Source organism: Pteropus vampyrus, unplaced genomic scaffold (assembly GCF_000151845.1).
Source record: "Pteropus vampyrus isolate Shadow unplaced genomic scaffold, Pvam_2.0 Scaffold48, whole genome shotgun sequence".
In the NCBI taxonomy this organism is placed as follows: Eukaryota; Metazoa; Chordata; class Mammalia; order Chiroptera; family Pteropodidae; genus Pteropus; species Pteropus vampyrus.
In genome coordinates, this window is record NW_011888829.1 from 3188154 (window position 1) to 3200187 (window position 12034).

Below are 12034 nucleotides of genomic sequence, written 5' to 3' on the forward strand. Positions count from 1 at the left end.
GATCATTGTGAATCTTGTAGGAGAGATACTCAAAGGATGGCAAGAAGGGACCAGACGGGTTGGCTAAATCACCAGCAATGGTCAACGAGAAGCCTACATGTCTAAGACAGAGAATGCCCCTTAAGATGTAGAAACCCAGTGGAAACGTGGAGTGGGGTTGAGCACAGTTTCAGTCGTGGAGATCAATGTAGGCCAGACTGGAAATACGTCATTTGGGCTTGGTCTTGAAGAATGTGCAGGGTGTGTCATGGAGAAGAAGGATGAGGAAGGACAATGCAAGTTCCTAGGACATATCGAGATCAGTAGTAAGATGGAGCACCGTATAGTCAGTTTTTTTTTGTCATGTTTGTATCTCAAAAAGTGACTCTAGAGTGGAGGAGTAAAAGAAGTCAACTTGGAAGTAAAATGGTCAGGAAAAGTGGGTTGTAAAGAGCTGGAACCAAACCACCTATCATCCTTCTCTGTTAGACAAGGGCTGGCTCCGAATGGATAATTTCTTCAAAACCAGTTGTGGAATTGGGAGCTGTGTGAAACCCCGATGGTAAGGAGAATGAGGGCTGTCTGGACGATTTCTGAGTTTCATCACCAAATTATTTAGAGAGACCTAGAAGTAAAATAGAATAGAAGGTAGATGACTTTAAGGATTTAAAAGAAAATCAAATTTTAAGATCAAGCCTGAATCTGTTAATATATTTGAAGTCAAAGTTATATTTAATGTTACAGGTGTCAGTTTTTCTCCTCTACACTGAAAATGGTAAAGGATGATATTTTGATTAGATAAACAAGGTAAAGATGTAAAGATGTTCAAATACTAGCGTAAGTGCTTTGGCTGAAGGAACGAGACCTGTGTTACATGAATATTTTATGGGGTCAACTTGTATGAGACTAGAGGTGTGTGTGTTTAATGAATGACATCATTCTACACATAATACTCTAAAACTTACCTTTCCTAGTGAAAAAATAAATCTTGGAGAAAAGTCTGTATTCATACATATAGATTTAACTCATTTTTAAATGACTGTATATAATTTATACTATGGAAATATTAGTTTATCTAGCCAACTCCCTACTGATGGATATTTACGTTGCTTCCAGTGGTCTTCTTATAAAAGGGCCATGATCAACTCTTTCCTAGCCTCGTATGGGCTTTCTTCATGCTAGTCCTTTCTCATTTCTTATGATTAGATATCTCAAATGCAAGAGAGATAACGTGTAATAGCAATGACCAACAATATTCCTCAAAATTGTCGAAGTTCTTTCTTTTGATCAGCTCTAAAGGTTAAGTAATACTTGCTGTGCTTTAGCCAAATGTGTCCGAGAAGCTGCCGAGACCCTGTCCGTAACTTTCGGAATGAGTTTTCTTTATTCTTCTGCCTGCCTATCCTCAAAACAACCTTTGTCCCAGTGGTGCAGCTGGAGGAGGGCAGTGAGAACACTCTTCGACAAAGGCCGTGATTCTCCTATTATCTGTCAGAGTTTTGTCCAGCATACGATAGCTGAAGGCTTCATTTGGGATGATGAAATGAGATATCTTCTCTTCGGATCTGTTATTATAACCAGTCCTTGCAATCCCATAACCTGGAAAAATTTCTAAAGAGTAATACGAGGTAATTAGGTTTCATTCTCGGTGGAGTGATTCACCCATACGCATTTCTTAACAGCCCAGGAAGGAGTCATACTATGATAAAGATTTCGTTGATAAGATTATTTCTGTGGCAAGGTAAGACTGTCCCGATACCTGGTATAAGAAAACAAAAAAGCCTTTTTCTTTTACTAGGATTTTAACAAAAGAGTCGGCACATAATGTACAGGGGGTGAATGTTGTTGGAATCAGAAGCATGCAAACATCCACAGGAGGGCTCAATGTTTCACTGACTTGATAGTGTTGAACTTGCTTGCCAAGTGAACCCTCCGTGTCACTGAGTTAGCTGCCCTTGACAACACGGATGCTTTGTTTTAGAACACAGAATCGGTATTACAGGTTTCTTGAATATATCACCAACAATTCTACACAATAACGTCCTGATAAAATTTTCACGTTCTTGAAAAGTATTGTATTTTTAATTCTCACAATAATACTGGCCCATGCAGGGTAAGGAATACTGTATTTAGCAAAGCTAGGTGACTGGTCTTGTCACACATGGCTGGACCACAACCCAAATCTGCCTTCACATCCATCGGTTCCTCACTGAATCGTGCTGCCTTCTAAAAGAAGCTATATATTGAGACAGAGATACATATTTACACATGAACAGAAGGAAGCCTCAGGAATTGTGAGGTGTGCTGTGAAATTCCATACTGCTTATCTTTTGCTATTTGCCTATCCGTAGGGCTGTAAGCTTACTCAGAGCTCAAATAGAAGCGTCCAGGTACTGTAAGTCAACCACTGCTTGAGCTTTGCCCCTGGTTCTGTGAGATGAAGAAGCCTCAGATGCATTTGGCTCGGTGAGGCTCAGAAGCACTTGTATTTGCTACATCTGTGTTTTTAAAAAGCTGTTTTGTGTGTCTGTTCCCTATTAGAATTGAGTTCCTTGCCTGCTCTGTTTTCAGACATCAAGCCTTATTTTGGTGTGTTTTTCTAACTCTCTGTTTCCCAAACGTGCCTGATAGACAGACTCACTGGAAGAACTCTGATTTCTATGATCAGGCAAGTTTAGGAGACACTCTTAGCCTGATCTGTTAGACCTTTCTCTTGGAGTTTAATTATTGAATCCTGTCAAGAACCAAGAACCATAGTGTGTTTCTGCAAGCACTTGGCGTGCATCCTGCATTGCTCTTGGCAGTCAATGAACTAAAACCACAAACAAGTTAGGAGACAGGCATTCCACTCTCTAAGGATCCTTTCCAAAATCAGGAAAGACTCAGTAAGTGTTGTGAATTTTAATAATATTGATTCATTATTTCAACAATGATTTGAGTGCATACTATGTGCCAGGCATTTGTGCTAGGTGCTGGGGATATACAGCTGTGAACGAGGCAACTAACATTTATGGAAGTCCTTGTCATGGGATGGATATCAAGCTAACAGCTTCACATACTTTTTCTCGTTTAAACTTCACAACTCTTCTGTGAGGTAGGTATTATCACCTTCATTTTAAAATTAAGAAACTGTTATTTCAAAAGTTTGACTGACTTTGTCAAAGTCACAGATCTAGGATACAGGGGTATCCGGAATTCACAGCCAGTCTGTTGGATGCCACAGCTCAAGGTCATTACCCCATAGAGCTTCTACTTTATCATAGAACATATGTCTATTCACTCCCCTCTTTCTACTTCAGACAGAGGTTCTCAACTCTGGCTACACGTTAGAATTGTCCAGGGACCTTTTTAAAAAGTATCTTGGCCCAGGTTTTACCCCCAAATAAATTAAATACAAATATTCGATGGGGCCCGGGTATCAGCATTTTTTAAAAGCTCTCTGGGTAAGGCTAATGTGCACTGACGGCTGAGAACCACTCAGCATCATTAAATGACCTCGGATAGATACTGCCTCTGTCAGCCTAATAGTTTCTAGCATTCTTCATGGATCATTTGGCTCATTAAATGTTTAAAGACTCCAAATTATTTTTTTCTCTTTTAAACAAACTGAAAGTTGTCAAAATATAGCAAATACTTTAATAATGAAGAAGTCGCCCCAAAGAGGAGCATGATAATAGGTCCATGTAAAGAAGAATTCGGGAACTTGGGGCATCTCTCTGCAGGGGTAGCGTAGTCTAGAACGAGAGATGAGAAATAAGCTGGAGTCTAGAAAACCCGTGAGCTTCTGGGTCTCTCTTGGTGGGACTCAGAGAACCCGAAGCTCTTTTAACGTGATGAGGGAAGAAAATCTTGAGACAGATGATGGTTCAAGAAAGTGTCCTTCATCATTCACGGGCACAGGCCATAAGTCGACTTAATTTTTTTGAGGTCCAAATGAAAGTAAAATAAAAATTAAATGGTTTTAATCTTGCTAGCTTGGATGTATTAATGTAGGTACTCTAGACTAAGGTTTACTTTGAATGCTCTAAGAAAAAAAATACCTTAAATAGTAGAAGAATAGATATCTAAGTTCCGTCAAGCTGTTTGAAAACCCTTAACTGCTCAAACGACGCATGTGTATATACTTCTATAAACTTTTAAGTTAAGAGTTCTGCATTCCAAGCTTTCACCACTTTGTTAAACATGTAGGATGTGGTAGTCATATTTGCCTTTGTGAAGAGGGCAATCTAATTAGTTATTGACTCTCCGCTAATTCAATCTGGTTTTGCTTGTCTTTAGCAAATGCGCTGTGACTGTCTCCCTGAGGGAGGTTCTTCTCAAAGCATCTCTATCAAATATTAAGAGTAAATGGTTAGTTTGAAGTAATCACAAAGTTACAGTGCATAAGATCCCCAGAAAGAGAGAGACAAGGAAAATAAATTTGGAGTCATTGGGCTTCAACAAGTTAGAGGCACTTGGGTGAGAAGAAAAAATCAAGGCTACCAGGGGAGGGAAGACTTTTTAAACCAAGGGGTCTTCAGAAAGAGGGGAGGGGGCGAAGAAAGGGAATGACTGCTACTCTACTATTATGAGTAACCGAAGGTCGAGTCTTATCTCCACATTTTAAAACTCAACCATCAATGCTGAGAGGATAGTTGGATCACGAAGTTCCATTGAGTCACTTTATGACCATTACTTAAAACAGTCATTACCAAAAAAAAAAAAAAAAAACAACAGTGGAAAAGAAAAAAAAGAAAAACATGAAAAATGGCCTCCTTTTTTACATTTCCACATAGGTGATCTCCATACCAGGAGATGAACTTGAACTTGGTTGGGCGGGAGACGGACCTGGTTGGGCGGGAGACTGGAGCCCCTCAGAGAATTTGGGATTCTTCCATTTTTACTGGGAGGGTTGGCAGGTATAACATGTGTTGTTATGTGAGTCCATGAGAGCCTCCAGGGTTCTAACTCCCTGCCTCTCCGTGTGGTGGGGAGTCGGTCGCTCGCTCTGAAGCACCCGACTGGTTTCTGTCTGTGGCTTACCCATGAACAGTGGCTTGGAAGTGTCAAAGCATGAGAAGCATGCGGTCGAACAGCATGTACTGCCATCACCTTCTACATGGTTCTGCATGGGAAAGCTAGAGGGGACCGTCTGCCTGCTGGGCTCAGGTGTCACCTTCTTCCCCACAGAACTCTCTGAAGGCTTCCAATCGGAAGAAGAAGAGAACAAGCTTTAAAAGGAAAGCCAGTAAAAGAGGATCTGAAGTGAGTGTTTTGATGAAATACATCCTCCTTTCCATAGCCTTCTCTGCCTGACGCAGTCTGGCTCAGATGCATTGTTTTGATATACCTCCTACCACCGTTTTCTCATTTACTGTAATCTAACCACACTGGAATTCTCTATATACGTATAAAGAATGTGTGTGTGTGTGTGTGTGTGTGTGTGTGTATTTTTTTTCAGTATAACCCCCTACCACTTTGCAGAGAATTTGCACTAGTCTGTGGAAGTATTATCCCAAAGATGATGAAGATGAAGAATAAGAGCTAACATTTCTAGAATGCTTAGAGTATACAGAATAAAACCAAAAGCATGGCTTAATTGTTAGGGGCAAACGATAGCTTGAGATACTTCTAAGCTTTCTCCGGAGTGTCCTATTAAGAGTAAGCCCAGTGCAAAAAGTTGTATCTTTCATTTTTATTTTTTGCAAGGGTGGGGGGTGGTGCTAGTCGTTTCCCACTTCCATGGCGTCGGGGCTGCCTTTCAAGTCGTGGATGTACGTCTCAACGGTGCCACTTTCTTCCTTCAGCAGGAAAACAAAGGCCGTCCCTTTGTGATAAAACCAGTCTCTTCTCCTCTCATGAAACCCTTGCTTGTGTTTGTGAACCCCAAGAGTGGAGGCAACCAGGTGAGTCATTTTTCATGAGTTTAACCTGGAAGCTACAATGCTTTCTTGAAAACACAGGATTCTCAGCATCCGTTAAAATAGCGCCACTTAGGACCCGAAGCAGTGGAAGACAACCAGCTTCTGACGGACAAAGTCATTGACAGCCTTATACATTACAGGGCTGGGTGAAGCCTGGAGGTTGTTTGGTTTGTCCCTCTGCTTCCACAGATGACTATGGCAGAGACATGCAGAAACTTGACTGCCAACACGTTCCTTACCGATTCTCAAGAAAGGTCATTCTACAATCTCTCTTAGTTAATACGTTTCAGGGTTTCTTAACTCTCAGAGTTAGGAAACCCTTTATGAACTTATTTGTATGTCTTCCTGTTGTAATTTAGACCTGGTGACTTTTGTTACTAACCTCAGAGGAAAGAGAGAATGAGGATTCCTCATCCATGATAATGACCAACAAGCACCACCAATGCTATCAAAATGATCAAAAAAACAGGTTTCGTTTGCTCCTCACTCAAATCCGATCATGTGATTAGTATTAACTTCATTTGAGAATAAAGAAATAGCCTTAGAAAACTTAAGATTAGTGACATACCTAAAGTACCACAGCTTTTTGAAGGACAAAGAGCTGGAATCCAGGTCTTCATCTTTTCATCAAATTCCCCTTCCCATTCTCTGAAGCTTCTTATCAACGTTCTTCTGTGGATTTTGATTTTCTCTTATTTTCATGTGAGATTGGATGATAAGACATTTTCTGTGTACACTTTGAGACAACATTCCTTGACGTTTCACACAATACAACTTAAAGATTTGAAACTATTTAGTCACCCCATAGAAAGAGGGCGGTCATCTAATTAGAATTGACCCAGTAGTCCAAGATGATGTTCTTATTACTACAGATAATAGGTCTTTTCCAGAATTCATTGATTATAGTAGAACTTCTTTTATGGGAGCTTATAATAAAGAAAATATTATTTCTCCTTTCTTCCTTTTTTTCTTCTTCAAAATTCTTGATAATTTGCTATTAAAAATCTCTATTAACATTGTAGAGAACAGGGTAAAGAAATGTGTTGTAAGGAAAGAAGTAATCTATTTTCAACCTTCCACTTTTTTGAGTTGCTGAGTGATCTTCACGTAGTGATGGTGAAGGCTCTAAACCTGCAGAGAAGCCTCTTAGGAGCAACATGCAGTTTGCCCTGAACCATACTGCCCCCCTCCCCCACCCCAGCTCTGGTCTCCTAAAGCTTGATGAGGTGTGGGCTGTGTTTAGGGACCATGGAATGGAGCAAAGCTAATGTAATTGACTCCATGATTTTGGCCACCTGAGCACCGCATGCTAATTAATGCCAAATATATTTTATCATGACAGCCATTATATAAAGTCATTATAAGCTTTTTTGCCTAGGACATGCAGAAGCTTGTAGGTGATCCCTGCCTTTGAGGAGCAGACCGTTCAGTAAAGATACAGCCCGTTCCTATTCTAATCTCTGTCTAAATTATTAATGATGGGGACTTCAGGGATGATCTAATGTTGCTTCCTACTTCACCAAATAGGAAACAGCAAAAGAAACTTAAGTGGATTTTCTAAGGACATCTTGTTTGTTAATGACACAAAAGGGCCAAATGGGAAAAATAATTTCAAACAACATTAACTATATGTGAGTTCTAAATTGAGTGGATCAGACCACAAGTGCTGCCGAATTTTAGAGGCCAGCAGTGACTTGGGAGTGATAAGGAAATGGTGCCATGGAAATAGCCGAAATAGAAGAGGATCCTACTTGGTCACGCAGAGGAGAGAGGGCTGGAGTAATGCCCCTTTCCTTCTCTCTACTGTGGCAAATTCCTGCTTATCCTTTAAGGCTCAATAGCACCTTTCCGAGCCGTTTCTCAAAATTCATCTCCCTGAGCATCGTGCTCCCACAGCCTTTGGTACTATGTGAGGGGCAGCGCAAGTGCTCTGCGAATGTCTGTGCTGCTGAGATACAGGCTCCGTCAAGGGTGGCACCTTTGAACTTCCGATTTCCAGTTCAAGGGTGGCACCTTTGAACTTCCGATTTCCAGTTCACGGCGTATAGTAGTAAACGAATAATTGTATAATAAATAACACTAATAGAAGAACGAATGTCTTAGTGAAAATGATTCATTTTGAGGACAGTATGGTGAGTAGAGCGTTCATATTAAGTTATTAGAAATGCGATTAGGTAAAGATTGGAATGAACCAGTGTCTTAAAACATGGCTGAGGATTTTGGATTTGGATGATGGAAACTAGTTTTTTGCTGTTTTAAGTTTTTATTTTTTGTTTAAAAAATATTTTATATTTTGAACAAAGGAGTAATATGACATAAGCATCTTTAAGAAAAATTAATTTGACACGCAGAGAATATATGTAAGTCAGGAGGCTGTTCACATAAACTTCAGCATACATTGGATAGATGGGTAGGTCAATGGATAGATAGATTGAGCAGATGGATGGGTGGGTGGTTGGGTGGCTCATAGATGAATGAGTGGATGATGACTGGGTCAGTGGACAAATGGACTAAATGGATGGACGTGTGGATGGATGGATAGATGGACAGATGAATGAATGGAATATACAAAGGGAAGTAAAGCATTAAGATTTTACAACAGATTACCTAGACAGTGGCTTTGTTATTCATGGGTTTTCAGGAATGGGAAAGATTATTTGGGGAAAGAGGTTGAGGTGTGTTAGAGGAATCTGAGATCACAGTGAGATATTCAAATACAAAAAATACTCAGTTATTAGAGACAAAAGACTTAATGACTTTGCTGTCATTTTATGCATTTTGGCTGGTGAATGTGTTGCCTTAATGATGTCACATCCAGAATATCTAAGATTCTCAGGAGTATGGCTAACCAAATAAAAATGAATATCACATAACTGAATTTCTGGATACTTCCTCTATAAATAGAATTCTTTACTAAGCCTAATAAATCTGAAGAACATTGTCTCTAAGCACAGCGTGAAATGTCGAGAAAGCTGTAAAGAAACCCAAACAGCTACGTACATACGATTAGAATCACTCCAACTGACTTCCAGCTGCTTAGTATATTTGTGTTCCCATCTTCGGTCTTAGGAAGGCTCGGCTTGATCCCCCGATTGTAGTGGGCAGGGAAGAGTCATAATCTGAGATGGCCTCACTCCTGCTGGGACGAGCCTTTTCCCAAACCGTGTCTGTAATGTGCCCTTAACATTGCCAGTCAGGACAGATTCAGCTGTAGAAGTGGGAGTCAGAGAGTGAATTAAGTCTTCCTCATTGGGCAAAATGGAATCACAGGAAGAAAATTTCTCGTTCTTCAGCTCCCTTGAATCCCATTTCCTCCACACTTTGGCCCCGCACCCCCTTTCTATCTCTAACCTGAATGAGCCATAGTTGAGACAAAGTGAGGAAGGAAAAGAAAGGCTGGCCATGAAAACGAGGCAAGTGAACTCCTAGAAGGGGAAATTGGGAAGATGTATCCCTTCTCCTCCAAAGTTCCTTTTTCTGGAGTTTTCTGCACTCAAAGCTTACATAGTGTGGAGCTCTGTTTTGAGAAGGGAGACTGTTCACTTTTACCTACCTGATAGGCAAGTTGAGACTGGTAACATGACCCACACATCATGGTGGTCTGACATAAGAACCTTTGAAATACTCATCATAATTCTTCATTCAGAAATTTTCAGTATCAAGAAAATTCAGGAAACTTCAGTCCAAAATTATTGTTCTCTTCCAGGTAGATTCTGTTTGAACATGTGACTCTTACTCCCTTCCAGTTGGTCCAGTGGTTGTCAAATTTTTGTGTAAATACAAAACTCCGAGACACTTATTAAAATCTCCCTGTCCCAGAAAATCTAATACAGCGGGCGAGGCCCAGGAATGTCAACACTTAGTGAGCATCTCAGGAGATTCTGATGTGGGTAGTTTGTGGAACACTTACAGAAACATCTTCAGAGTCATTTTGGGGTCTCTGAGGATACCTGGGGCTTGTGCAGGGAACACAGCAGGTGAGAACTTGAGATAGATATTCATTGATTTTTTTTTTTTTTTTTTTGCGAGAGGGAGAGGGAGAGTCAGAGACTAGCATCTTGGCTTGCCTTTATATCTTTAAGGCTGCTCATCTCTTAGCTTTGAGCAGGGGTTCTCAACCCTCGCGGTACAGCAGAATAACCTGGGCAGCTTTTAAAACTTGGTGATGCCTTCTTCACTCCATACTAATTAAACAGACTCTGGGAAGGTAGGACCCCTTAACTGGTACAAGCGCCCCAGTTTATTTCTTTGCATAGCTGATGTTCAGAACGATGGACTTTCTTCTCAAGTGTTAACAAGCACATGAATTGCTTGGGGATCATGTTAAAATGCAGATTCTGACTCAGGAGTCAGGGAGTGGCCCTGAAATTCTGCTTCACTAGCAAGCCCACAGGTGGCGCTGTTGCTGTTTCACTCTGCCATTCGTAAAAAACCGCTTTGTTGTTGTTGTTAAATCCTAATTCTTGCCTTTTAATTGACTTATTCTGCTCATCTGCCTCTAGACATAAAAATCTCACCTCTTTTCTGTTCTTGAAACTTAGGCTTTAAATTCAAAAACAAAAAACGAACAAAAACCTTGTAGAGGCTTCCGTTCCTTTAATAATTAGACTATATCGCCATCTGCTGGCAAGTAAAATACCTGTAGCTTCTTTTCTTCCTACAGTACTTTGTGCACGGAAAATTTCCAGCACCTTGCAGGAATATATTGAGATGAACAGATATAGGAACCGCTTCTATGTCCTTCTTTAAAATAACCCTTTCTTTAAAACAGTTACTTTACCATAATCATATCTGTTTTTCTAACACTTAAGGTTGAGATGATACGGGGTGTTCTGCAGAGCTTTAGAACTATTGTTATTACCAGGATCTGAATTATTTGAGGGAGCAACCATTGGAATCAGGGGCCATAATATCAACTTTGAGTGTTTCCTCCTGGGGAGAAGAGTTTGTACAGGGAACATAAAGCTTACTCCCGCATGATCCCTTCCTCTGTACGGAATCCTGAGGGCTCCAGAAATAAACCCCATCTCTTCCACGTATCTCTGCTTTAACTTCAAAACGTATGATTTTTCTTAGATGCCTCGAACTCATTAGCATCTTTCTACCTGAGTCTGACAGACCCTTCTGACATCTCCCAGTGGTTCCTGCTTTCACACTGTCTCTCCTTCACGCTCCCTCGTGAATTTTATCTTCCAGTGACGTAAATGACAAGTTCAGGATTAAGCAGGTGTTCTGACCACCAGAGTGATTCTAGCTAGCTGGTCCTGAGAGTCGGGAGGTCCAGATGCTGGCATCTCCCTGTTCAATGGGAAATCCCAGAACTGAGGTATGGCACAAGTTGGACACGCCTGGATTGGCACCCCCAGGGATCTTATCGGTGGTTTGTAGGCAAAGAGGGTGTTCGGTCTGTGGTCAGGCTCACGTTCTGTGGAACCCGATTAAGTTCACATCGCCCTCAGCAGACAGGCTTCCCCAGACTGGGCTGCCCCTCCTAAGTCGGGGGCAAGTCCACCAAAGTGGGGAGAAGGAGGAGACAAAAAATGTCAATAACTTCAAATATTTGAGTTCCCAAACTGTTTCTAAATACTTGGACAAATGACCTCAAGGAAGGTGTTATTTTCTGCAGTGCTCAACCTGGGGATAAATCAAGAATCATTATGTTAGGATGAAATTTTAGTCTCCTAAAACTTAATAGGCTGGAAAGAGGGCAGAATGGCAGTCAGTTGATGATGGCACCTGTCAAATTTCAATCTCGAGATCTTCTTGTCAAGCCAGCCTCACAGATGGAATGAAAACAGCTAAACAATAAATCTGTGGTGTGACTCTTTCCCAAGTCACAATATTGGTGGGAATATAGGAGTGGCTGTCTTCATCTGCTCAGGCTACTGTAACAGAATACTATAGACTGGGTGGCTGATAAACAACAGAAATTTATTTTTCACAGTTCTGGAGTCTAGAAGTCCAAGATCAAGGCACCAGCCATTTTGGTGTCTGGTGAGAACTCACTTCCTGGTTCATAGACAGCCATCTTCTCACGGCGTCCTTACATGGCAGCAGAGGGAGAGAGCTTTCTGGGGTCTCTTTTACAAGGGTGCTAATCCCATTTACGAGGGCTCCACCCTCATGGCCTAAGCACCTCTCTAAGACCCCCT

The 12034-nt window shown here is 41.0% G+C and overlaps 1 protein-coding gene across 1 annotated transcript in view; it reads left to right on the forward strand.

Annotated features, from left to right (window-relative positions):
• The window catches only part of DGKI (diacylglycerol kinase iota), a 273413-nt gene that overhangs the window by 63954 nt on the left and 197425 nt on the right, over nucleotides 1-12034 (forward strand). The window contains exons 8-9 of the mRNA XM_023530296.1: nucleotides 5149-5223; nucleotides 5766-5864. Coding sequence (XP_023386064.1) covers nucleotides 5149-5223; nucleotides 5766-5864 — 174 coding nt within the window. The remainder of the gene's footprint in view (nucleotides 1-5148; nucleotides 5224-5765; nucleotides 5865-12034) is intronic.